This window comes from Lepisosteus platostomus, chromosome 12 (genome assembly GCF_059453375.1).
Source record: "Lepisosteus platostomus isolate fLepPlt1 chromosome 12, fLepPlt1.hap1, whole genome shotgun sequence".
Taxonomy (NCBI): Eukaryota; Metazoa; Chordata; class Actinopteri; order Semionotiformes; family Lepisosteidae; genus Lepisosteus; species Lepisosteus platostomus.
Genome location: NC_142622.1, coordinates 11,601,114 through 11,627,450, shown reverse-complemented (window position 1 = coordinate 11,627,450; position 26,337 = coordinate 11,601,114). Strand labels below are relative to the sequence as shown.

At 37.0% G+C, this 26,337-nt stretch overlaps 3 protein-coding genes across 5 annotated transcripts in view; 1 reads left to right on the top strand and 2 right to left on the bottom strand.

Moving 5' to 3' along the window:
* taf2 (TAF2 RNA polymerase II, TATA box binding protein (TBP)-associated factor) overlaps positions 1-10,007 on the bottom strand; it is a 30,038-nt gene extending 20,031 nt beyond the window's left edge. For all 3 annotated transcript variants that reach the window (XM_088600977.1, XM_088600978.1, XM_088600979.1), the window contains exons 1-8: positions 9,445-10,007; positions 9,154-9,208; positions 8,506-8,666; positions 8,020-8,138; positions 6,363-6,504; positions 4,917-5,148; positions 1,458-1,642; positions 812-925 (exon numbers count right to left, since the gene is read on the bottom strand). In XM_088600977.1, the coding sequence (XP_088457103.1) occupies positions 812-925; positions 1,458-1,642; positions 4,917-5,148; positions 6,363-6,504; positions 8,020-8,138; positions 8,506-8,666; positions 9,154-9,208; positions 9,445-9,497 (1,061 nt within the window). In that variant the 5' untranslated portion in view covers positions 9,498-10,007. The remainder of the gene's footprint in view (positions 1-811; positions 926-1,457; positions 1,643-4,916; positions 5,149-6,362; positions 6,505-8,019; positions 8,139-8,505; positions 8,667-9,153; positions 9,209-9,444) is intronic.
* Positions 10,008-12,173: 2,166 nt separating this feature from the next.
* Positions 12,174-26,133, bottom strand: dscc1 (DNA replication and sister chromatid cohesion 1). The gene is made up of 10 exons (XM_088600973.1): positions 26,014-26,133; positions 25,145-25,396; positions 24,723-24,891; positions 22,640-22,774; positions 21,067-21,157; positions 20,476-20,614; positions 18,993-19,045; positions 16,343-16,500; positions 15,087-15,235; positions 12,174-12,444 (listed from the first exon to the last, which is right to left on the bottom strand). The coding sequence occupies exons 1-10, from the start codon at positions 26,028-26,030 to the stop codon at positions 12,333-12,335; spliced, it is 1,275 nt and encodes a 424-aa protein (XP_088457099.1). The 5' UTR covers positions 26,031-26,133; the 3' UTR covers positions 12,174-12,332.
* deptor (DEP domain containing MTOR-interacting protein) overlaps positions 21,705-26,337 on the top strand; it is a 50,659-nt gene continuing 46,026 nt past the window's right edge. The window contains exon 1 of the mRNA XM_088600976.1: positions 21,705-22,190. The gene's annotated coding sequence lies outside the window, so the exon portion shown is untranslated. The remainder of the gene's footprint in view (positions 22,191-26,337) is intronic.

Genomic DNA, 26,337 nt, shown 5'->3' with positions numbered 1-26,337 from the left:
AAAACAGAGCTGGTACCAAGACTAATTACATACTGATATTCAGATACCTCTGAAATTACAGTCTTGTGTGGCCAGCTATCTTTTTAACGTTACTAACCTAAAATTTAAACTGAGACACTTGAAGAAGAGATACTGTAGTTAACCAAATGAAATATTAGCAAAGTTTCAATCCTTAAACAAGGTTTAATTATTTTGAAAGGAACTCTCATAATAATTTCTACACTTCAGTTACAATAACTAAATGTCTTTCTACACTTTTCATTACTTGAATAAAGAAACCCTGCTCCTTAGACCTCCATGGTACTAATTTTAATTAGACATCAGGGGATTCAAACCGCATAATTAATGTTAAACATGTGAATGGGCCCAATACAAAAAGCAACAGCATTCAATCAGCCAGCTGGTGCTCGATCAGTATAAACAGGCAAGCTCATACATCTGATTCAAGTTTTAAAACACACAAAAGACAACATGCCTATTGTTCAATGATCAAACATTTGGATAAGAGTTCTCTTATGAAATTACAGCATATTACAAGTAATATCCAAAAAGCCAGACCACAGACCAATATGATGATGTTAGTCTTCATTTTGGACATTGAATTATTTGAACTACCATATTACGTACAGGTAAAAATCACACAAATAACAAACATCAAAACTGCCAACTATTGAGTTCAAACACTTGAAAACCTTCCATAGAAAGGGTTACGTGCCCAAAGACATAAAGTTCCATGCCTAAATTTCTAATGTGCATTCCCAGTTCTAATTTCTTGCTCAAGCTGGTTTAGACTGTGTCTCAAATTACTCACCAGGACATTCGGGATATAAAGCAGCCAAAAAACTGCTGAGCCAAGGCTTGAGCTAAACAGCGTCTGGTCAGGGGGGTCTGGTCTATAATCATCGCACTGTGCAGAAGATTTGTACTGAAAGCAGGGGGAAACATGAAAAACAAGCACTGGGTTTCAAAACAAGGTCAGCATCAATAAATGTAAAAAGGCAAAAACAAGCCATTAACAGATGAGAACACACGTTGCATTAGTGTTCTATTGCTTTGCTTCTGTCCCTTACAAAACTGTATTTCTATATGGCACTGAACTGAAGACAGCTTTGTTCAACACCTGTTCATTAAACCAAAAGGAAAATCATTACACTGCAGTATTTTCAAGGAGAATACATAACTAAATTTCTTCATCCCACATACAACATTAGCTGAAATACCAAATAAACACTCAAAATAAAACACATTTCTAATATTTTTAGAAAAACAAGGGCAGTGCCAGACTTGGGGGGAGTGTAGAGGCAGAAACTGGTTTTAACTTGATTACAAAGGGGAGCAATAATTTTTTCAAGTCTTCTTTTTGGCTGGGTTGTGTAATTTGACTGAAATCAAGAAACTGAGCCAAGAGCAAGAGCAAACAAGCACGGACATTAAAATCACACCTGTCTAGTAAATACCTGAATATGCTCATAGACGCATATGATGACACCTGGACATAGGCCTCATCGACAAACACAGTCTTGAAGCAGGAGTACGGATAGCGACAGGTAAGTATCTCCTCAAAGAATTCAAAGATCTCATGAAGGAAGGACATGGAGTGTTTGAGCAATGGTAAGAGCTGGGGCAAACAGAAATGGGTCACCTGAAAAAAACAAGAAGAACAAGCTGTTGTTGGCACATAATTCACCTCGAATTAATTATTCACTAAAATTACCTGCATCATCGCAACTTTGCAGCATATTATTAGCTAACTTTAGCTTCAAGATCAACAACATCCGGCATCACATTCTCTCCAGAAAACATATCATTTCCATACCTCCTTCCTGCTTGCCTAAATTTACTGGTTCCCTTGTTTCTAACTTCTCTTCTTGACTCTACATCAATAAGTAAACTGGTTTCACATATGAAATCCACCACCTGTATATTAGATTCCATTCCCACCCTATTTCAGTCCTGTTTCACTTCTCTCTGCCACATTGTCCGCAATATACGGTCCTCAAAACTTTACCCCTGTGCCAAAAAAAACAAACATGTCTCTAGACAATCTAAACAATTTTCACCCCATCTCCAACTTACCCTTTCTCGCAAAAAGTCTAGAAAATGGTGTTACAGTTCAGTTAAATAACCACGTCATTGCAAATAACTTCTTTAAACACAATCTGGGTTCTGACAGCACAGAAACTGCCCTGGTCAAAGTCACTAACGATCTTCTAATAGCTTCTGATTCTAGTTCTATTTCTATCCTCATCCTTCTTGATCTTAGCGCTGCTTTCAACACTGTTAACCATGATATCTTACTTTCTTGTCTTGAGACTGTATCTGGAGTTTCTGACACTGCTCTCTAATGTTCTCAAACTCTTACCTCACTGATCGCTGTCACTTTGTCTCTCTTGGTGGATTTAGGTCTGAAATTGGACTCATTAAGTCTGGTGTTCCTCAGAGCTCAATACTGGGCCCCCTACTTTCCAGTATATATTTACATCCATACCAAACCTGACACTTGGCTGTCTCTTTTCTTATTGCGTCTCCGACATGAATAAATAAAGTTTATTATTAATGTTAAAATTTGTCTCATAACTCAGGGTTCACCACACAATAGGGTAAACATCTTGCAAGGAGTTAACAATGACCACCAAGAAGTCAACTTCAGAACCAATGAGGAAACAAGGATGCAAGAGAAAGCAAACAGAAACTGAAAAAAGGCATTTGTTTTTCACAGTTGTGTCTAAAACACACTGCACGGCTATGCTTTGAAGCTCATTATCCGGTGTTTCAAAGAACAGGGTTTTACACTACTAGCTCCCAAATGAGCATATACATAGTCCTTCATATGTTTTTTTTTTACTATGAAATCAGTCAATTCTCTGAAGCCTAGAAAAATGTGATTTTTAAAAAACTAGCTAAAGTTTCTCTAATGATCAGTGTTGATGAAAATTACTTTTAAAACCTAATCCATTACATTCACAAGAAACCTGTGTAAGGAGTTGTTTTTAAAAATGAACATAAAAGTAGAGGAAAATAATTTTAAAAATCAACAGTTATAGTGATTAAAGCAGTGCGTGTACAATTACAATGTAAAATAATACAGAACTTCTGAAAAGGAATATAACCACTTATTTTAAAAAGTTATCTTGAGCACAAGTAACTTGGGAGTATAAAAGACTACTGTTTAAAAGTTCGTGACATGAAGGTAAACTTCCTCTAGTTTTCGAGAATAACTTTATGTATTATAAAATTAGCTCTGGGAGATTGTCACTTTATGAAATTACAGTGAAATTAAGCCCTCTCATTAAGTTAGTGTATGATTTATGTTGCTTATTTTGGAAGACAAATACATAATGTATGAGAGTCAGCCAATATTATTAGATTTTCCCTTTTCTTAAATCAGAATGCATTTGAATCTGCAGTACACTACTCCCACTACTGGCAATTAATGGAAGTGGTGAAAGAATACATTTTTAGGCAGTATCCTAACTTATTTAATATTTTACATTTCTTTCCATTCTTTGTTAAATATGCAAGTATTTACTTATGTTTTGTGAAGTTTAGAAATAAACAATTATTTTTATTATACCCTTTCCATTTCACTTTATATGCACAAAAAGTAATTCGATCTCTTTAATGATTGTGAAATTCAACTGTACCAAGGTATTGCTTTTTAAATGAAGTAACAATTAAATAAAAACAATTAGATGAAAGGGAAATACATTATTATTATTTTGCAAAACTTTAAAAAACACTTTAAAAACGTACTTAAAAAAAGTACTGCAATTACTCAAAATATGGGCACACTGTTAGCAATAGAAGAGTACCTGTGCTTCAAATATTTTTTAACACTACATTCCCTTCAAATTACATTTTAGTCTCCCCAAAAAGATTACACGTACTTAAAACTTAAATACCGATGTCTTTATCTTAATTTTAACACATATCCCATTTACATGTTTGGTTTTAAGTTTTTTTTTCTAGTGATCTTATCTTTGAAGACTGACCTTCTTTTAATATAAAAAATCACTGCTCCACAAATGAACCCCTGAATCTCCCAATCAGGAGCCAGGAGATACTGAGACCAACCTAGTTTTAGTTTTAATAGGAAACGAAGAAAAACATGAAGGCCACCATGAAAATCCCAGTTTGTTACATAATTCTGACATTTTGTATCACATAAAAATACAGCTTGCAGCAGACTGTCCTAATACACTGCTGGAAATGGTGGTAGTTGCATAAGATTGCAAGATTTGCAAGTTCATTGATAAATTAAGTAGGGTCCTGACTATAGTTATAAATACCATTTAAATTTTAAAGTGTATAGACTACCTTGTAATGGGACAAAACAGAAAATAAGAAATAATCTTGTTTTTGTTATTTGATCAGAACATTCTTTTTATTTGTCAGCTTAGGGCCTAATTATGCGCCTAGCTGTCCATTTTGATTGGTAAAACATCAAATGTATGTATGTATAATGTAGCTGTTAGGGGGTACAGACCCCTAGGGTTTGAGAAGTCACATCCCAGGTGGGAGACTGCTGCAGTACCCTTCCATGTGCTTTGTAAGGTACTTTGAAGAAAGTCATTGGTATATCAATTGATAGCAACAGATGAATAACACAGTAATGTAAGGCCCTTAAGACAGCAAATCAGTTTCAGTGATACTCTTCATTAATATATCTGTAGCATGGTACAATATTTTAAAATGCCTGCAATGCTCTGCTTCTAGATTTGAGGGCAAATGGCCAAAATTTCATGATGGTACACATAGCTGCACCTCTAAGTTACGGCTCATAAATTGTTACTAAAATACCCATGCAAGTTTTCGGAAACCTGTTTTTCTTGTTCAAAATAAAAAAAAAAACACCAGGGAATTAGAATAGAAATTAAAATCTAAAACTAGATACACCTCATTTTAAATCGAAGTACCTCATGCATATATGGGTCCACAAGGATCTCAAAGGGCCCCACAGCAAGGGAAATGTTCGGTGCTGCAGTGGGGATTGGCAGCATGTAGTGGAAAGTTTTCTTCCTCATGTCATGAGTGTAGATGGTTTCAACCAGATCTCCACAAGACACTGCTACCATGGAGGCATCCACTGTGAACTCAAGCTTCCAGGTGCAGAGCTCAGAGTAGGAATCCACACAGGGAAACCAGAACCTGAAAGAAAAAAATACCAGGAACCTCAGATAAACTGAAGCCATGTCCCACCAGCACGAGAACCAAGAATATGATCTGGACCTTCACACAAACTCCACTGAATAGACACCAATGTAAACTGAAGTTCAAAGGCAATATCTGGCTTACAATCTTACAACACAGGCAAAACCGATTAACACCAAGGTGAACTATTTATAAATCCCATCTTTTGAGGCCATTTTCAGAGGCCTCTGGTGGCAGACCCATAACGTTTCATTACAAAACCTGCCACAAATGGAAAATGAAGAAAAACATTTCTTAAGTGATTTGGATTTTCTATAAGAATCTAAGCAACAACCTAATTCTTAATTGACGGCATTGGAAGTTTTCCACCCTTTGTTATTAAAGCATATACAGCAAACCCTTGGTTTAAAGGACTTATAGGGGGGAAGGGAAGTCTGTAATTGCAGAAAGTAAATTAAATCATGAATGACATTTTGTCTTCCCCAAAACACAATATTATATGAGAAATATATATACAGTATGTTTACTGGATCATTTGACTTTTTTTTTTACAACTGCAATCAACACAGTCAAGGAAAATGTTTCCTCTCCTTTTATATAATAAATAAAGAAGGTCTTTATTTCATGTGCTTTAAATACACTAAAGTATAAGAAACACAAAAAACACACCAATTGTAAGCAACTGCCCTACCCATATAGCGCACCCCTGATATTCTTGAATTTAAACTTATGTAGTATTAGTTTTTACTTTGTTTATTTGTGCATTTCATCGTTAGTTAGATTTCACCGACATAATTCCCCTTTAGCAGATTCTGTCCATTAAATCCCAAGTCCATTATGCAAAGTCCATTAAACCGAGGGTTTACTATACTGTATTTACTTTTTTCCCCACTGTTTGACAAGGTAGCCAGTGATGACTTTCATTCATGTTTACATGTCCTTTTGTGACAAACACGTTAATGACAATATAGATGATTATTTACAGGCTGTAAAAGGATTTCCTTGAATTGGTTATGGACAAAAAGCGACAGGTCTGTAAGTGATCAGTATGGTGATCTAAAGATAGAGATTCACACTGTCAGTCACAGGCTCTCTGATTTTTCACAGCAATGGAAAACAAGCGTTCCAATAATATGCATTATGGGAATCCTACTCTGAAAAATAAATGTTGTCAAAAGCAACTGTGATCTGGTTGCCAAAATTAACCTCACCTTGTAGAATTTTGGTATCCACATGAGAAGACATGGGCTCCTCTCTCTGCCAAGCTGCCTTCCACGTCAGGCACTACAAAGTGAAGCCCTCCTTTCGGCTGGTCCAAGGAAAACTCAATGTACACTTTCAGCACCTTCATTTCTGAAAGCAAGGCAAAATGGGCTTCAGAACCACCTGTTCTTAGAATATTTTGACACGTTAAACAGGATTACAATTAGGTGTTAAGCAAAACTAATGTTATATAAAAATTTATTACACAAAAGGCTATAATGTTGGTAATGTTTATTTTTTGTTACTTTTGCAAGTTCGAAAATTTTATGATTGACAAAAACCATATTGGCCCAAGTGTCGTTCTTCTTCCCTCCAACTGTGAACATCTTATAACGTCACTTTACCATAGAAGCTGAAATTTACGATAATCTCATTGCAACACATCTTCCTCCCAAACAATGGGTAAAGTGATAAATTGGTATTATGAAGATATTAAGTCCCAAGTAATCCAATCTAGACTATGTGGAGTCCCTCAGCTCTATACTACGCATTACTTTCAAACCCCTGAAGCGAGGATGTTTCGATAGTTTAGCGTAACTTTAATTTTGCCATGTAGAAAGTTCATATGGATTTACAGGCTTCATTTTTCTATTTTCAAAACAGAAAAATCAAAATACAACACTACAAATATCAGAGTACAACCAGCGAAAGACAGAAAAAAGGGACTAGCATAAGTTTATATGATAAGAAAAATCATCTGACAATGACCTACACTAGCTACTTCTGTAAATTAATGCAACTAAGTAAAATGTGAGGTTATCTCACTCCCCAGCCAGCCTTGTCTGATAGATTTTTCAAGTTCAAGTTTATTATCATTATACTCATATACAGGTATATGGTATAACGAAATCCTATTTAGATAGCGCTCAGACAATAAGTAGTACAAAAAACAACAATACAATTGTATAAGAAAAGAAAGACAGAGACAACAGGCAGTGTGCAAAACAACAACAGGTAACAGGTAATGTGCAGAACAACATCAGATGTGCAAACTCATACATCAACAGAATGAAATAAAGGATAGAAAATTATGGGGAGTGAGCTTCTTGACATGTGAGGTAGAGGTAGATTTCAATGTGTGTTTGAGTTTTTGGTAAGAAAGAAGGCACTGTGAGGTTCAGATCGTAGGTGAGAGAGGCTGGGAGTTTAATAGTTTGATAGCACGGGGGTAAAAACTGTCTCTGAGTCTGGTAATCTGGGCCCGAAAGCTCCGGTACAGTTTTCCAGATGGTAGAGGGTCATACAGTCACATTTTTGCAGTCACACCAGCAATATCCAAGCACACGTAAACCAAATCTTTCCAAAAGCTCTCCATTACAGGAAAATGCCGAAGTGTTGTAGGTAGGGATAGGCTTCTCTCTGGCTACATCTGTGACAGAGTGGATCAGGAACCTTTTAGTTCTAGATGGTTGTTCATCCAGAACCATCCAGAATGTGGTGATTACTCTAGAAACCAATCTGACTTTGCTGGTGCGCTAGATAGCCAGAGCAAGGCACGGGTTTCACTCCTTACTGTATTCGTACCAGCACTACAATCAGGAAAATCAGCTTTCTGGGCTACGGGTCTGACGAATGCAAGGAAAACAAAATAGTTTTTAATCTTACCATCGCCTTGCTTCCAAAGTTCCGACGGGACCTTGATGCAGAGCTCTCCATTCCCACCATCAGGATCAACAGCACTGACTGCTGCGGCGTAGGCACTGGAGAAGTAATTCAAGTTCCTCCTGGAATGCAGTAAGCAGTGGGGGAAAACAACAGTGGAGCTATTTTGTATGGCCGGTCTCTACGTATCTTTTACAAGCAGTCTAAATATCACAGAGGTGGTACTTCAACTGAAAAAAGGACCAACAAAAAGCTTTGGGATGTGTGTTGACTCAGCAGCTATCTCAGTCAAACAGTGTAAAAAAGATGAAAAAGATGTATGATGTGTATGGATGTATTAGATCATGAAAGCTGACTCTCCGAGATTCCTGGTTAAACTGGTGGGACAATAAACAGCAAATGAATAATTAAGATGGAACCAAAAGATTTACTCTCATTAGTCAGCTTTCTCACTTTTGTAAACTCCATTTTCCAAAAAAAAGCACTTACTGTTTTGATTCATGGTGACACACTTCCAGTGTTGGGTCATTGTAGATAAACGGAGCCTCGAGATCATTCACTCGTACCCTGTATATTCTGCACTGTTTGCTATTGAGCTTTATCCGGTTTAGATTGGCCACAGTTGGAAAGATTGTCAGTTCCACATGGCCCTATGAAAAGAAGGAAAAGATTTAAATGTAATGCATGAATAGTAACAATCTCTGTGAATTTAATGGTCACCAAACACAAATCTCTAAAACTTTACAAAAGCATGACTGACCGGAGATCAGTCAAACTTGGAACTTAATGCAAAAACCATCTGACAACGCAATGCATGGTAACTGTATGTGTAATACATTTTAAAAAGTTATCCACAACTTGCAAATAACATTTTAACTAACTCTTAGTGTTAAAGATTTTAACCGGTCTCTTCTGAATCTGCAGCATTTTGAAGGTTCGTGCCACACTGGATACATTCTTTAACGCTTACGAAGACTTAAATAATTGTATTAAGATTTTCAACTAAAAATAAAGCTGTATTTAAGCAAACAGCTCATTATAAAAAAACGAAGTCGGTGTTTAAAAGAGTTACTGCATTATTAAACAACATGGTCAATGATCAAACCCTGCATGGTGAAAGTAAATCGATCTACTTACAATGACAGATTTTCGCTGAAAGTTAATGTTGTTGATGCAGACCACCTGATGGGTTGTATAAAAACAAAAACACTTCTATAAAAATAAACAAAATACATATTTTTAACAACTCCGGAAACATCCCTATATTTACAAACCCAGTGACAACTATAAAGTGAACGAGTTCCACGAATATTTGAATTAAAAAACATGCAACACGATACAGTTGTCCAGTTAAATGTATTGAACAAGTCACGCACAACAAAACACCAAGTATTTAAACATCATCATAATAATAAATTGGATACTTATAATTTGTATGGTCGTGGACTTTCGAATCCCTTGTCGCCTTTCTTCCTGTTCATTCTGCAGTTTAAAAAAATGCTATCGATAAAAAAGGTTCAGGTTGCTTATATTATCTCGGAAACATCATACACCGTTTAACACTGTCGCATTTCTTCTGTGTGGCGCGCGAAACATTAAACGCGGTTTTAGAAATTAAGCGATACTGCCAGAATCGTATTCAAAGTGCGAAATCCGCACCGAGACTCATTCGGATACGAAGCTTTGTACATTTTGCAGCATCAGAAATAAAACAAATAACTACAAAGAAATGACCGCACACTGTATCTCCCATTGCTCTCATTGTACACAGGTGGCACAGTGAGCATTAGGACATTATTAAAACGCGTACATGTTTATTTTTACAATAAAATCAGTATAAACTTATTTTGGGCAGTATTTAGAGCCTTATAAATTGATAAGGCGATTTGGTTTATACTCTCTTTAAATCTATCCTTCCTCCTAGACCTCTCACAACACAATGATCGCTTCAACTTCGTAATCAGCCATTTTGTCTGTAACCTTTGACCTACCGCGCAAAAAAATCCTCTTTTTTCCAGTGACTAATTTCAAAATACTCATTTCAAAATAACCAATTCTGATCTGAAATAATATATAACTATATCTTCATAAATTTCTTTTTTCGTTTTTGTAAATTCTCTCAGCACGCGCTTGTGTTTGGATGACGTCAGGCTCGTGCTGCAAGGTGAACCATGGGATTGAGTTAATGTAAAGCATTTCAATATAGTAAAGTATTTTAAATCCTATTGTTTAAACTAAATTATGATTAATATTTCGAAATTGTGTGTAAAGATACAGGAATCAAGAAACTACATATGAAATATTAGTGATCAACGACTACAATGCTCAAATTTGTACAAGCTTAAATGTAAATCAATACAAGGTATCTATCGTGTCATACTGCTTTATAGTTTTGTTACGGTGTTAGTTGGAATTAAATTGCATGGAAATACCAATCCCTTAATTCCAAAACAAATATAGAACTGCTACGCAATGAAGAAAAAAAACTACCTTATCTTACGACTGACTCCAGGTCTTAACCAGAGGAGGGAGCAGCGATACTTTTTGAAACAGTTTCAATTGTATAAAAATTAATATGATCTTTTTTATATCTGCAATTCAGAAAGGTGCTTTTATTTCTTGAATTCGGAGATACCGAAAAACTTAGAAAATCATTCACGTGAAATGTCTTTAAAGTCCCTGATGTAGCCCCCATCTCCTGTAGTTGCAGCTAATACGTAATGTATTCACATAACGAAAATACGACCTTTTTTCGATTGTGATTTTTATTCTTGACTACTCCTGTGTTGCGTGAATGTGTCGCAATACAAGGGCAAGTTGCAAACTTTGGAAGTAAATGGTTAGTTCAGTGCACATGAACCCCCATGAAAAGGAAAACATTTAAATGCAGTGCAGGACTATTAACAACCTCTTTGAATGTAATGGTCGCCAAACCGTCAAGTACCTCTCAGACCATGGCGTGTCTGGGTGCGCTTTTAATGCTGTTCAGATCCTCTCGAGGGCCGAGAGGAAAATACCATTTTATTTTAAAAAGCCGTTCAAATGTTTATGGAAAACGTATAAATCCCATGATCTAAAACATTCGCAACATGTAGCCTTGGGTGTGCAATACCTCCATGTATATTACGAACGACCAAACCTGCATAAAAAGACCAAATTTGTTTTGGACATGATGCTTGCAGCTTTTGTTTTCTTTAAATTGGACGCTGTGGGACTATGTGAACACATGATTTATTTTTTTCCATCAGTAGTTCTTTTCATCTTGTACCGTATAACAAAATTCTGTTGCGAAGGAAGGAGGTAAATTCCAACTAAACAACATTGTATACTCTTCACTGGCGTTAACTGTTCTGTAAATGGTTGTTTCATCCTTTCCATGGGTGCTATCCTGACAAATTTCCAGTTAATAGTTAAGTGATTGTTGGAGGAGGTTAGTTCATGGCTGATGAATAATATGTCGTTTCCTAAAGTACAATTGGTAAAGTACTCAGCGCTCTAGTATTTATCTTAAGTGCCCCCTTTTTTGTTAAAGTTATTTCTATAACTTTGACCTTCTGCAACCCGGGGTGTTGTCGGTTTCTTCCCTGATTAATTTCGGAGTGAAAAATTAATACACCAACCATTTCCCTAGAATTACTGTTGCAAAGGGCGCAAGATCAAGAGTTAAAAAAAATATTTAAAAGGTTTAAAAAGAGTCCATTTCCATTGATGAAGGTGGAACCTGGCTAGCAAAATATCATTATGTTTTATGATATTAAAGAAACCCAGTCCTAAATTCAGCAAAAAATGTGTAACTATCTTCTTATGCCAGAAACCAGTAAGGTCAATCAAAAGAATTTAAATAGTGATATCTGGAGTGATGCAAGTGGGAAATGTACTACCAGCCCCATTCCAATCTGTACAAGCTCTCCTGTCAGGCACTGTGGAGTCTGCAGCATTCCAAATGACCAACTGCAGTGCAGAAAGGCGTGTCAAAGGGCTGTGTCTGCATGCTTCTCTCTTTCCTGAGTGGGCACGGGAGATGCTGATACACAGTCACATTCTAAAACCAAAAAGGCAGTCACACTCAAAAAGTAAAAAAGCCAAATAAAAAAAAGATCAATTCTCAACCCCAAAAATACAAGAGACAAAACAAAAAAAAACCCTCAAAGACATGCTGTGTTTTTAGTTTTTTTTAATAGTCCAGGAGAGCAATACCTGCTAAAGCAATGAATAGCCTGTGTACATTTTACAGTCAGAAATGTCTCATTCAGAATGAGAATATTCAATGGGTGGTACACAGAACATGTGAGACCTTCAAACTGTATCAGGGATGCTCATGTAGCTACTGGTCGTCTGGAATTGTAGACTTTCACTCCATTTTGCATGGAAGAACGAGCGTATTTGGTAAGCAGCGCCCCGGTTGTTTGCTTTTCACCACATAAATCCCTGTCGGAGAGAAAAGGAAACTTAAGTGTGGGAACCATGAAATGTACAGTGTTGAGTATTCAGCGTGACAAGCCTACAATACAATGGTTAAATGACAAACACTTCTCGCAAAATAAAATTGCAAATGTTTACCAATTATCTGGTTAATTCTTATGCCCTCAAGTGAGGTGTCAGAGAGGATTTTAATGTTAAGACCCTCTAAGACGTCATGCTTTTGTTTACAGTTTAAGATTCAAAGGTCAGTTTTGGATGACCTATAAATACAGTAGAGTCTCAACATCTGCGGATTTAATATTCGCTAATTTGCCTATGTGTGATTGGATCTATGTGTGATTGGAATGAAAGAAGAAAAGAGCTGGATGAAACTGTGCTGAAACTGGTTTCAAATGAGCTGCACAACAGATTAGGATCGTGGGATAAATCTAGATGGTGAGTGAGCCTCTCCCTGCCTCCTGCCCAAACACCCACTACTCCGCATCTCAAGGTGGTCGTATTTTTGTGGAACTCTCCAGGTTCTGTGTCTGCAGTTACGGGAATGACTGGCTGGAAACGACTTCATCAGTGAAGTGCCAATTTCATTACAGTCAAATGAAGGGCATCCTTATTATGGAGGCAGAGAAAGGGATTCATGTTATTTATTTTAACTGATTACCAAAAACTTTATCTTAGTATTTATCAGACATACACTTAGCTCATTGAAATATCAAATGAGTAGTAGTGGGTAATATGAGCTGGTCATATGATAATAATTTCTTACACTTATATTCCACTTTTTTGGACACTCCACTGGAAACTTTACAAGTAATGGGGACTCCCCTCCACCACCACCAATGTGCAGCATCCACCTGGATGATGCGACGGCAGCCATAGTGCGCCAGAACGCTCCCCACACATCAGATATCAGTGGGGAGGAGAGCAGAGTAATGAAACGACTCCAGTAATGAAGCCAATTGATAGATGGGGATTATTAGGAGGCCATGATTGGTAAGGGAAAATGGGAAATTTGGCCAGGACGCCGGGGTTACACCCCTACTCTTTCCGAGAAACACCCTGGGATTTTTAATGACCACAGAGAGTCAGGACCTCGGTTTTACGTCTCATCCGAAGGACGGCGGCTGTTTACAGTATAGTGTCCCCGTCACTATACTGGGGCATTAGGACCCACACAGACTGCAGGGTGAGCGCCCCCTGCTGGCCCACTAACACCTCTTACAGCAGCAGCCTTAGTTTTTCCCAGGAGGTCTCCCATCCAGGTCCTGACCAGGCTCACACCTGCTTAGCTTAGCTGGGCTGCCAGTTGTGAGTTGCAGGGTGATATGGCTGCTGGCTAAATATTGTCACACTAAGTGTGGGCAGGTCAAATGAATACTGCGATCCAGCAGAGCTGCAAGTCTTTGAAAGCCACAATAAAGCCAATGATTTATCCTTGGATTACTATTGTAATTTGAGGTCTCCTCCTCAATTTCATTCAGCTCTTGAGTTAAACCAAGTTTATTTATAGAGTGCCTTAGACTCCAATGCTTAACAAGAAAATAGAAAAACCATAACCCTAACAGATAAAAAACAGTTACAGTTATAAATGACAATGAAATAAGTTAAAAGGAAAACTAAGTAAAAATGAATAGATTCTATATAAAAACATCTTAATCATGCATAATAAAGGTAAAATTAATAAAAAGGATAAAGTTACAAAAACTAAATAAATGAAAAAGGGAATAAAGCACCTATTACTAGTTCTGCATATAAAAGCAATGCCCTTATCTAGGTGACTCATTTTCTTTACTGTGAATATACAGGGTGATCTTTTATTCACCTGACTACTACATATAGTTCTAATATTTTAATAATTCAAAACAGGACACTATGACACAATGACAATCCACACCCTATTTCAAAATACATTCATTTTAAATCACTTTCTTTTAAACCAATTTTAAACCAGTTCCTCAAGCCACTAATGATTTATTGCCAAACAAAAAATCTTCTGGGGATGGCAGTAGATGTGAAGGAGGTTTCATAATCGGCAGCAGACTCGAAATTGAGAACGGCACTTTTCATTCTCATTTGAACTGGAACCCAGAAACACAGTTATTGCATTAGCTTGACATAAATCTACATATCTTTATACGAAGATAAGAACAGTCTGCAAATGAGAGGAGGCCGTTTGGCCCATCTCGCTCATGTAGTAATATAATTAGGTTTACATATCATCCCAACGAAAGACACAGACTATTAATAAACAGACAATAACAAATCATTGCTCATCATGAGGCAAATGAAATGTACTTGAAGATATTTAAAGTTTCCTGGGAAGTGGACATAAGCCCTTCAGTGAATCATCATACAGTGCACCAACCACATCTGTGTCTCTAACATGATTGCTTCCAAATCCCCTCATAGACTTCACTGTATAAACAGGTATAAATAGGACCAACCAACTGGTTGTCGGACAAAAGTGGAAGAGGCACCAAAATCGTTACCGTCTGATCATTTCACATTCATTATGAGTTACAACTGTATTGTGGATACTTGAGTCAGTATGCTCAAGAGTGCTCTTGGTGTTCCTAACAGTTTCTGACAGGTTTCCTTCAAGGGTAAGGGGGATAGAAGCCAGGTTAACTAGGTGATCTTAGTTTACTCACTTTATATATGGGGCAATATCTGCTTCAGTCCATTTTTCGCGCAGGCTGAACAGGCAGTTAAACCTGTCCTGTGTCTCCTCAGGCAAGTCTTCGACTCTCAGCAGAGAGATCGTTTCTGGTCTTGAGTTACGATCTACAAGAGCTAAACCCTGAAAAGAGCAATAAATGAAAGAGTGTTAATTCACCTATTTTATATTCTTTTATTAGGAGTTTCACAAATGTCTCCTTTTAAATTGAACTTTGAATTTTAACAACTACACTAATTTACTATTTTAGAGTATTATTATACTATGAATAAAACAAAACTTATTCCATGATTCATTAACCTAAAATACTTTAGGCAAATTTAGAAATGATACTTTCTTAGAAATGATGAGTAAGCCCATATGCCCATTTTGAAATTCCATTTGAAACTAAAAGGAAAACGAAACTCAGAGGCCTCCAAGGAATACAAGGTTGCTGCTGCGAATGGTGTTGAATTGCCTATGGACCACAATTCCCATAAAAATGATGTCCCAGTATGGTGGCACTGTTCTACAGGACAGTGGTTCTCTTCTAGTTTTTGTTCTGGTGAAGTTCTTAAACCCAGGCAAATTGATTCCTGAATCACTGTTTGGGATTTGTAATTCACATGCACTTCCTCCCCCCCCCAATTGCTGGGTTTTATTAGTGCCCTCGTTCATGTGTGCTGCATGGAAACGTAACCAACTGGACTTAAGCAGAAACAACAAATACTCAACACTCCTTGTGGGAGTGTCTGATGCAGTGGCCTTCTCATCTGTGTCTGTCCACAATAAATTGGCTGCTTATTAAAATATTTGAAGTCAAAATAAGGCATACATTAATAAATTATGAAGCTGAGGAGATACTGAAAAACTTTCTGCTCTGATGAAGTCGATGGAACAATACACTTAGAAAACAAAACCAAAGACTGAGCGCAGAAAAATCTAAACAAGTAAGGAGATCAATTGCATGCAATCAATCAATCTTATTTGGTACCCCGGTATTGAAGGTAAAATTCTACTTTGGGCTTGTACAATATGGCCTTCCTAATGCTATCCCTTAATTACACTGATGAAGTCGTTTCTCAGTTCTCTCCCTATACTACTATGTACAGATGCCAGTGCATTATGGCTGCCCCATGTGTCACAGGTGGGTGCTATATCTGAGTGGTGGAAGCTCGATATAAACACAAGAAATTCATTTTTTCAGGTCTGGACCTACACCCAGTTGCCAGGGTGACCGTTAACATCTACCTTTAATTGATCTAGACTTGTTAACATGCCCTCAGGAACACTTTGCTGCCACACCTCCTGGAACTCGGAGAGGTTAAACTTCACTGCGTTCTGCAACAGCATCTGGGCAGTCGCTCGGCAGACTTTGTCTTCATTTAGCGAGAAGTGAATTTCACCAGCTGAAAAAACAAGCAAGAACAAGATATTATTGGATGGGTACAATGAACAGTGAGCATTCCAGCAACACAAAATGGATATTTTGGCACCATCTCATGAAAGTAAGGCTTACAAAAGTACCCCCACTTACACATTCACTTGCTAGGAGTCAAGATTACTAAAGGAAGAAAACCAAAGCTAAATTATTTTCCTATTCATAACCTTCTTAAGATTCAGAAATTTATAGGACATTTCCAAGATAGTTAAATACCAAGCATTAAAATATCAAATAGTTTACAAAACAAGTTCTGTTTAACGTCCATTCATAACAAGTACTCATTTTATTAGATGTTGTAACAGTGCAATGCTGAGGACAGAATTACAAACATACTCTTCTCTGCAAAATGTCTTTCTTAATAAATTGTAAAATCTAATTATTATAAGTTGAGCATCAAATAAAAATGACTGCCACCAGGAAACCTGATACAATAATAGCTGAGCTTCAGTGTTAAAATGAAAAAGCAACAACTGTTTGAACTTGCTTGATTATTACTGTGTGATATTTGTGATTACTGTGTAATGATGACTAAATGTCCAATAATATTACAAATCAACATCTGAGAATGTTTTAAATATGTTTTTCTGGATCACAAATGGATTTTTTAGATGTGAGTAAATTCCATGAATGTCAAGAATATAGTAAAGCATTATATTTTATTTTAATACAAAAGACATGTGTTGTGTAACAGAAAGGAAGGAAATTCATTTCAAAGCCCTCTGAGCAGCATAACAGAGAAATAACCTACAACAATCCTAATTTAGCACCACAGGCCACAGGGAACTTCCCTTTTTAGTGAAACAGGACAAGGAGGTACTCGGGTCAGTGAACTGAAATGGGGAAGTTCATGCTAATCACTACACCTCATCATCCTCTACAAGCATATCTTCATAGTTATGCATAGGAAAATAATGTTTTATTTAATATCATACATTATGTGGAAGAGACAAAAGATTTCTATAAAACAGGAAAGATCTAAGAATTTTACTTCTAAATACAATGTAGCGACCAGGCTGTTTTAGCCTCCCCAGCAGATGGGGACGACGCTGAACTGTAAGATGCAGTCAGAAATCGTTTGGATGAATAGATGTCAAACAACACTTCAAGCGTGGAGTGGTGGGCAACTATGAAAATTAAAGGATTCCAGGTATTCTAATATTAATCAATGTAACCTCTCCTCAAAGAGTTGCTAAAATTAGCAAATTAAACCTTTTTCCTCAAATATAAAGCAAGTGGATGCTTATAACTTAAAGAACTGTCCATGTATGCCTTCCCTCCTTTTAAAATCACACATCTTTAGATGCGAGATCCGTCTAAAACTATAAAAATTACTTGTTGTGGGTTTCATAACCATGTATAATAATCAAAATCATTCAGACAACTTATAACCGTCTATAAAAAATGTATTTATATATGTGCTACTACATTTCTTAAACTTTAAACTCTTCAATTATTTTTGTTAAAAGCTGTGTGTTTTTTCAGAGCTTTGAATAAATCATTGCCTACACTGCCCATAGAAGACATTCAGCACACAATGGAGAGGAAACTTGCCCACACTGACCACCACCGTGTGCCTGCAAGTCCTGGGGTCACTGAGAACCAAGAAAGCACTGGCCAGTTCCTCTCACCCAGTTCTCAGAGGCACTCAGCCAAATGTACACTGCAGCTCAGGGAACTACAGTTACAACCGACTAGTGACAAGATCATGGCTCGAACCCGTCATCATAGAGCTCAACTAGCTGAACTGCTGCTATATTTTGTTAGAAGTAAGAAATCCCAAATGTTCTTTAATTCATTAAACTGATGGACAAATTTTCAAAATACAGTGAAAACTTGTAACCTTTCATTTGAAGAACGGTAATGTAATGTTAATTGGTAATGGTGATCTGTGCTGTCATCATACATAGTGTTTTTAATCATGTGCCTCAAAATCCCCCAAAAAAGCTACTCGACATTACAACAACATTACTAAGTGTTAATGCAGTGAAGACTGACACCTCTGAGACAGAGCAATCTGTGTCTATATCCAAATAAGCTTACAGAGAATATCAGCAGAATTCCTATTGCACTATGCTTTCTAAAAACAGGGATTTCACGAGGAATAACAAAATCCCATTAGTAAATGAGTTATGAACGTTTCTGAGAAAAAAAGATTGAAATAAATAGTTTTGGCTTTACCTGGTTGGCTGACAGCCAACCACTGGGACCCTCATGCAGAGTGAAACTGAGAGAAACAAAGGAGCAAAGGAGGAGAAGGGGTGGAGGAGGTATGCAAAAGAAAATTAACGCGAGCAGGAGAGGGCCTTACTTTTTACACCATTTCAGGAATTGACGTCACAGAGTATTACAAGTTAGAAGAGCAGAAGTGATGGGGGGATTTGGTTTCCATCATTCCTCCCGAACTTTCATTGAAGACGTCTGTTACAGCTTAAAACAAATCCAACCTCAAATCCTTACCTTCATTTGTGTAGCGCCTCCCATAACAGTTCAGGCAATGTTCTATCATCTCTCTAAAACAGAAAGAAAAAATTAAATAAAAAAGGAAGAGGTGTCTAGAGACCAGACATTTCCAGAAGATTATGCATTTAATAAAGTACATGTAATTGAATGTACTGTACCTTGAAATGTTCTACAGAGGAAATAAGGCAAGATGCTAAAACTGTTGGCTACAATGATAGTAAGTCACGACATTCTGCGTTGTTGTCTTTCATATTTGTACCATGATGGTTTCAAGGAAAAATGAAAAGGAGTAATTCCATTTTTGACTTTAGACAATAAAAGCTTACATAACCTAATGGATTAAAAGTTCTTTAAAACACTTTGCTACATTTTGATTTTCAGCATTGACTAATGGCAAACAAAAAAGCAGAAATCAGTTTGTAATACTGCAACTTAGAATTGAACACAATATAAACACAGGCCACAGCAATTGTGTCTAGTGTTTACTTCTGTATTAAACTATAGAGAGGAAAAATAAGTATTGAGACCAAGAGCGCTGAAATAACATCAGAGAAAACTAATGACCTGTAAAACTACAAGAAGCTCCCTTTATTCTACGTACAAATACAAGCTAATCAAGGATAAAGTGTCCCTCAATTTACAGACAATGTTGCCAGATGCCCAAAACTAAAAAGACATCAAAACAACCCACAAACATCACTTTTCAACCAAAAAGTTGCCACACTGTTAAAAAATATAAAATCCTAGATGAAACGTTAAATATGATAAAGACAATTATAGATTTGTTTAACCCTCACATATGCAGCAAGCAGAGCATTTCTATTAGTCGTTTTTAGCATTCTGCCTGCTTTCCCTTTCCCCCGTCTCCTGCCTTCTGAGGCTCTGATCTGCATGCGCTGCTCTTTCGTATTTCGTATGGAGCAATCGATTTGAATGAGGCCTTCAGCAGCGACAGCCTCAGAATGAAAAGGTGTTAAGGAACAAATGTAACGACACTGAAAGTGCCATTAAAAATGCCAAAGGTAATTTAACATTCAAAAGGATGATTAACGATTAAGCAGCTCTGCAGAACAGCAAAAATTCTAAAGATAAAATAAGATAAGATAAAATTCTCTGCAGAACGGCAAAAAAAAAAGATTTATCACTAAACACGATCGACACAAAGATGGTCACTTCTTCCTCCTTTAGCTCTTTAGGTTTTCCTAATTTTGCCATAGATTTGCTAAAAGTGCAACACTGGTTGCAGCAGAATTTAGATGCTGGGTTCTCTTGAATGCTGTAACAGCAAGTCAAAAGACTGCACTCACACACACAACGCACAAACTAAAAACATTCAAGACACTTTCATTTAGTATATTTATATTTGTCAACAACTGAGTGAACTTTTAGTACTTTTGTTTTTTATAATCCTGGAAGTATCTCTGACCTGAAAAATATTCACAAAAATCACTTCACATGAACATTTTTTACATGTACTTACGGTGGTTCAAGAGGTCCAAGCTCTTCCAGACAGACACTCAAGGGCACTTTGCTAAAGGACCACGATTCTGAGTCCACTAACTGTGTAACGTGACCCAAAAGTTTAATTTCGTAATCTGAATCCAAGATCCTCCAGTACCCTATCAAAGACATGCAGAGGAAATATTACGGAAAACTGATTAGACAAGCCGCCTGTCACGCAACAGGTCTCAATCCACATTCTAACAAAGTGACAATCCGCATCACTGACACTGTCAATTTTTAAATGAAAGTCTTGGATAAAGTTATTACAAATAATAATAAAATGATTGATAATTAGACTTTAATGTTGGCCTACTGTGCAGTGATGGTGTTCTTTTCCCCACTATTATTTTCTGCTTGGGCCTATGAAAGAAACTATTTCTACTGGAATATCTATAGAGTATCTAAAAAGTAAGGTCACCAAGAGACATGTTACAAGAAATTAAAATTTTAAAAAAGCAGTTGACATACAACACTCATTTAAGATAAAAATTTGTGAAACTAAATAATAGTTTGTGCTGCTATGGTTATAAACATTGTCTTTTGATTTCTTTATTTGAGCTATACATACCGCCTATGTTGCAGGCATGAATATTCTGAAGCTGAGCAAACAGTTCTTTGGTGCTTGCTTGAATTCTGTCCTGCAAGTCTTCCATTGTATACTGAAACAGTTAAAAAAATAATTGCAGACCATATAGTACTTCACATAATGAAATAAGATTAAGTACTGCATACTGAACAGATTATTTGCCTCCTAAAATATCGGTAACAGTTGAAATTACATAAGTGAACAGTTGCATTCGCTAGTTTCTCGGCAAAATAATGATTGGACGTATCTTAACGTTGGAGAAACCATACTTTGGAATCATAATCCTTAAAGAGGGAAAAACACTTTCCATGGGACTACTGTCAAAGCATTATTGTAGATTTGGAAAGGAAAATGTGTTTTATGTTTCTGTGTTTACTTCAATTCCTCTTTCGGGGACAAGGAAGTGAAACCTTTTACAGGAACTGGCCAAGGAAAAAGCGCCCTGCAGTGAAAAAACAACTTAGGTCCGATGACCCTTTGATTCAATTCTGTAGATTTCCTGTTTCTTTGGCATTTCCGAGAAGAAACTCCTCTAAACCATAAGACATAATATTTATACAAAGGAAAGCAAACAACACCATCTAAATCACCTTAGGTACAGCAATGTGTAGCTGCTCAACCAGACCTGCTAAACCGCAAAGCTAAGAAGAAACTTGAAAATGGAACAGGAAGCAATCTTCAACTTCATGGCCGGAAAGTGCCTCACTGGTCTTTACTGATGTAACTCATAATATTGATGGTAGGTCAGAAACATTGAAGTTTACAGAAACATTTTGTCTGCTTTACGTAATGAAAACATGCTTCCATACTTATTGGACAACACTCCATGCTACAGAATAACAACAACTCAAAACATACTGCCAAGGAAGCCAAGGAGTTCATCATGAGAAATAAACATTGAAAAATCCTGGACCAGCCAAGTTCATTTCCAGATTTTAGTGCAATTGAGCAGCATTTTAAATGATGAAGGAAAGAAATAATTAAGTCAAAAGATTGCGGGAAGTTTCCAAAAAGAGGTAGACCAACTCCAAGTGCCTGCAGCAGGTATCGCCTCAAAGGGATCTGCAACTAAATTCTGACATAAGCACTATGAAAATTATTTAGAGGTAAGTGCATCTCGATATGTACGATCACTTTAAATCACTGGGCTGAGCACAAAATGTTTTTAGTCTAATATGATCAAATGTATGCATGGAATTATCCAAAATATATTACACTGCATGTATTCATATTAATCTCATGATCACAAAAACGTGCTTGTACAAAACCTGCTTTTGTAAAGCAAAAAACAACAGTGTTGACTTTCCTGTCCCAATACATCTGGCAAGCACTGTATGTGCTTGAGAAAGAGCACCGTGGGCTCTTATGTTTTAATAGCATATTCAGTAATGTGGTTTGGAAACTGGTTGCTTAGTTGTCAGAATGCATTATTGCCTGAGTTTGACTAACTGGTGCACCAAAACGCCTTCACCACTGATGGATTAATTAAGTTTTGCCAGAGAAACACTTCTCATATGAGTGACAGGCGGGAGGTAAGATTGTTTTTAAAACGCACCTTTTCTTTAGCACCTTCCCCTTCCTGTTCTCCTTCCGGTCCTTCGTAGGGATACTCCATCAGAAGTTTCTTCAGCTTCTTTAACTTTGGGCGGCATCTCCTAAGCTCCCAGTAGGAATTGGAAAACCCTGAAATCTAAGGACAGAGCAGTAAAATAAAAGATGAATTATGTCATCCATTCCTTTATACTAAACCAAACACCTCTTTTAAAGACCAACAGAACCAACATTAGGTCAGATCGAATTGTTCCTTGACTAGTGTCTGTATCCATGTACTCACAACAAATTCATTTATTATAATGTGCCTCTAAATATCCTTTTTACAATAAAACTGCAATTAAAACAATGCCAATCCTGTTAGAGCTTCCATGGGAATTAAGTATTTGTACAGCAGTATTATTTCCCTGTCTTCCATAACACTCTGGCCTTTTTGGCCATTTCAAGATCATCCAGAGGCCAGATTGTCCAATAAACTTGTTCACTGCATCTGTTGTAGAAAGGGCCCTGACATTTACATTGGTGAAACAGGAAGAAGACCTGGCCGATTGTTTTAAAAAAACAAAGTTAGAAATAGACCTCTCCAAGCTGATAGCTCCTAATTTTACCTCTCCTTGCAGTGATCACACAGACCTTTCTTAATGTCTGCTGTCATGGGGATTGTAGGACTCTGACTCCAGAAGGACATCAGAAGCCAAAATTATCCTTAAACTAGGTTTTCGCTTCCCCCAGCTCTCCATTATCAACTAATTGTCCTACTTATCCACAGTTTTGCATCACATTCACACTCTCATCTTCATTCTCCCTCACACCTGAAGAAGACTACAAGGTCACATTTCATCATAAAATGAATTTCTCCTTCTTTTATAGCTCGCACACTAATATAGTTCCACACTCAAAACTCTTTTCCATATCCATCCAACTTTACGTTTACTGAACTTGATCCCAGTTAAATGTTCCTGCTGTTCTAGATGATCATGCATTTTTCATATTTCAAATTTCACTAAAAATATAAACTTCATCCCAGACAGGACAAGCTCTTAGAAAAGACCAACCTGTGGCATTTTCAGTGATGTAATTGCTTAACATACTGAATTTACAACTGAGAAGTAAAATAACAACTGTTTGACTGTATGGGTCAGGTTACCTAAAATTCACCTGTTAAACAGTACTGTGGTAAAGGCAGAGCTGTGCAGTTACTGTGCACTTTTGGAGTGCAGCAAGCATTTTTCTAGTTATCACAAAGCACCCACATTTCTCTCATTCCACATTAAGATTGCGGAGACTAAGTTACATCTCTGGGATTCAATTTTTATATAGTGCTTCAGTGAAGCCTGAGCTTTACAAACTTGCTAAACAGGGCAAATTAACAACCTGAACTCATGGACCACTGATCTCTTGCTCTTGATCATGGTTTTTGAAGCCTGTTTCCTTGTGTTGTAGCTCTTTTACTGCAAATCTGAGCTGAAACCACAACATACTCAACGATGGCTCTTAAAAGGAATCAAATTCAACAGCCTTTTCCTGTTGACTCAATTATGGGATTCCATTATGTTCTTGTGTACTCTCACTGCTATTTGATTTTATTAAAATCATCTTTATAATGAAAGTGATAACATGAGCAAGCGAGGTTTATCAGCATAGCACAAGTTTATGCAATGTGCACTGCCAGCTGGCTTCTGAGAACTCCTGTAATCTATGACGTCACCAATCATTCGTTCTGCTTAAATCATGAGACTGAACTTTAAATAGTTAAATAAGGGCAAAAAAAAGAAAACACAGTGTGCAAATATCAGTTGGCAATTCAAGTAACGTCCTATAGAATTCATGATTCCTTTTGTGAAAAAAAAAATGGTTAGGAGCGATTAGGGTTTCCACAGCATGTTTGGAGACAGGAATCCTAACAGATTAAATAGACTAGAGACTAAATGCTAACATGTGCCCTCATTGTGATGAGTGGCATAGAGCCCCGGAAATCGTTAAATATCACCATGAAGTGCATTCATGCATGTATGATGACCATTTCATTAGTGAGTCTGAATAAGACCTTGTGTTTGTGATGAAAAGTAAAAGGTCACGAGAGATACCTGAGTCTGAATGAGCTTTTGGCTACCTGTTTCTTCTGGAAACTGGTCGGGTGTCTTGCAGTCTGGAATAAAGAGAAGCAGGTTGGACGTATCGGCTATCTTGAGGTCATATGTCTTGTCTTCGCTGCACAGTACAGCGTGCTCATTTTTATCTCCTCTTATGACAAGACTGTGAAAAACAGAAACAACTGCATTAGTACAGGGCTTATTTTAAACAGCTCTTGAAACATAAAAAATAAGAAGGCAATAAATCTTTGGATTATAATGAATACGTACCCTTTATATGAATTAGTTTGTTCACAACTAAAGTGATTAACCCTAGAGGGCTCCTTTTACTAGAAAGCTAATCTCGTTTCATTTAAAATATCCGCCTACACTGTAGATCCAAATATACATCATGCACGAAATATTTGCCAAATTACCTCTTGCCGTCTTCAATGTGTTTACACAGAGTTTCGTCTAATTCCATCAGACAATAATCCTCAGACGAAACGTTTTCCGCAAAAGAAAAACAATGAACTACGGACTGCAAGTCTTCTTCTTTGAGTTTAGCGATCTGTAATGTTGCATTCACCTCCTCTAGTGTCCTCATTTTAACGAATACGTTAAAAGTTTTGTGTACAGAAAAATAGGTCTCTCCGAAGACGTCTTCCCCGTTAGATTTTCCCGCATTCCTAACAGGAAGTACACAGAACATTTGATTGACAACATACTTGACCAATGAGAAACACGGAACTACTACGTCATCTGCGACGTACTATTTATTGAATGAAGTACAGTACTCTTTTTCAGTTAAAAATGCGCTGGTAATTAGTGTTAGTGGATGTCCGCATCATTTTCGTTTACCGATTTTGCGTGTATGCCTGAGTGTTTTTCAACAAAATGCGTTCTCATGTATGATTAAGAAAGATTTTTGTCCATGCTGTTCCTGTTCTACGCCCCGTAATGGTTGCTTGTATTTAGAATTCGTGCATATATTCGTGAATATATATTGCATATGACATATGAATGCACCTCTGACAGTTTTACCAGTGAAAAAGTGATAGTAAATGATTTGAAGATATTAGTGCTGCATTTCACCTGCTTTTTCCAGTACAATATAAGGTTCAACACACCTACGTTCGCAATCATTTTTGTCTTGATTTACATTTATCATATCTTCATATACATATATTTAACATTTAAAATGGTACGCATTGATTAAACCCCATGAAAAGCATTATTTATTCTTTGTATCACCTATTGTTTTTTTCTTTCTTGTAATTACCCAACCACTAAAAGGCGTACTTACTCATCTTTAAATGTCATATCTTAACGCGTCTGTTAGTAATGTCAGATTTCTATTCTCAGCGGCGTAACAGTAACTGCAGGTAAAAGACCGAGAGGTGACGTCCGTGACCTACAGAAAACGTATTTCGAGGTGCGCACAACGCTCCTGGTGACATGGTGACCTGTGGCCGCCAATGTGCACCAACGGGTGGACAAACGATAAACTGTTTAACCTGTTGGATTAAAGGGGAAACTTCAGGATGGCTAGATCATACAAACCCAAAATGTAACTTAGCCAGGGCACCGGGGGTTAACGCCCCTTTGTGAGCAATGCCCCTGGGATCTT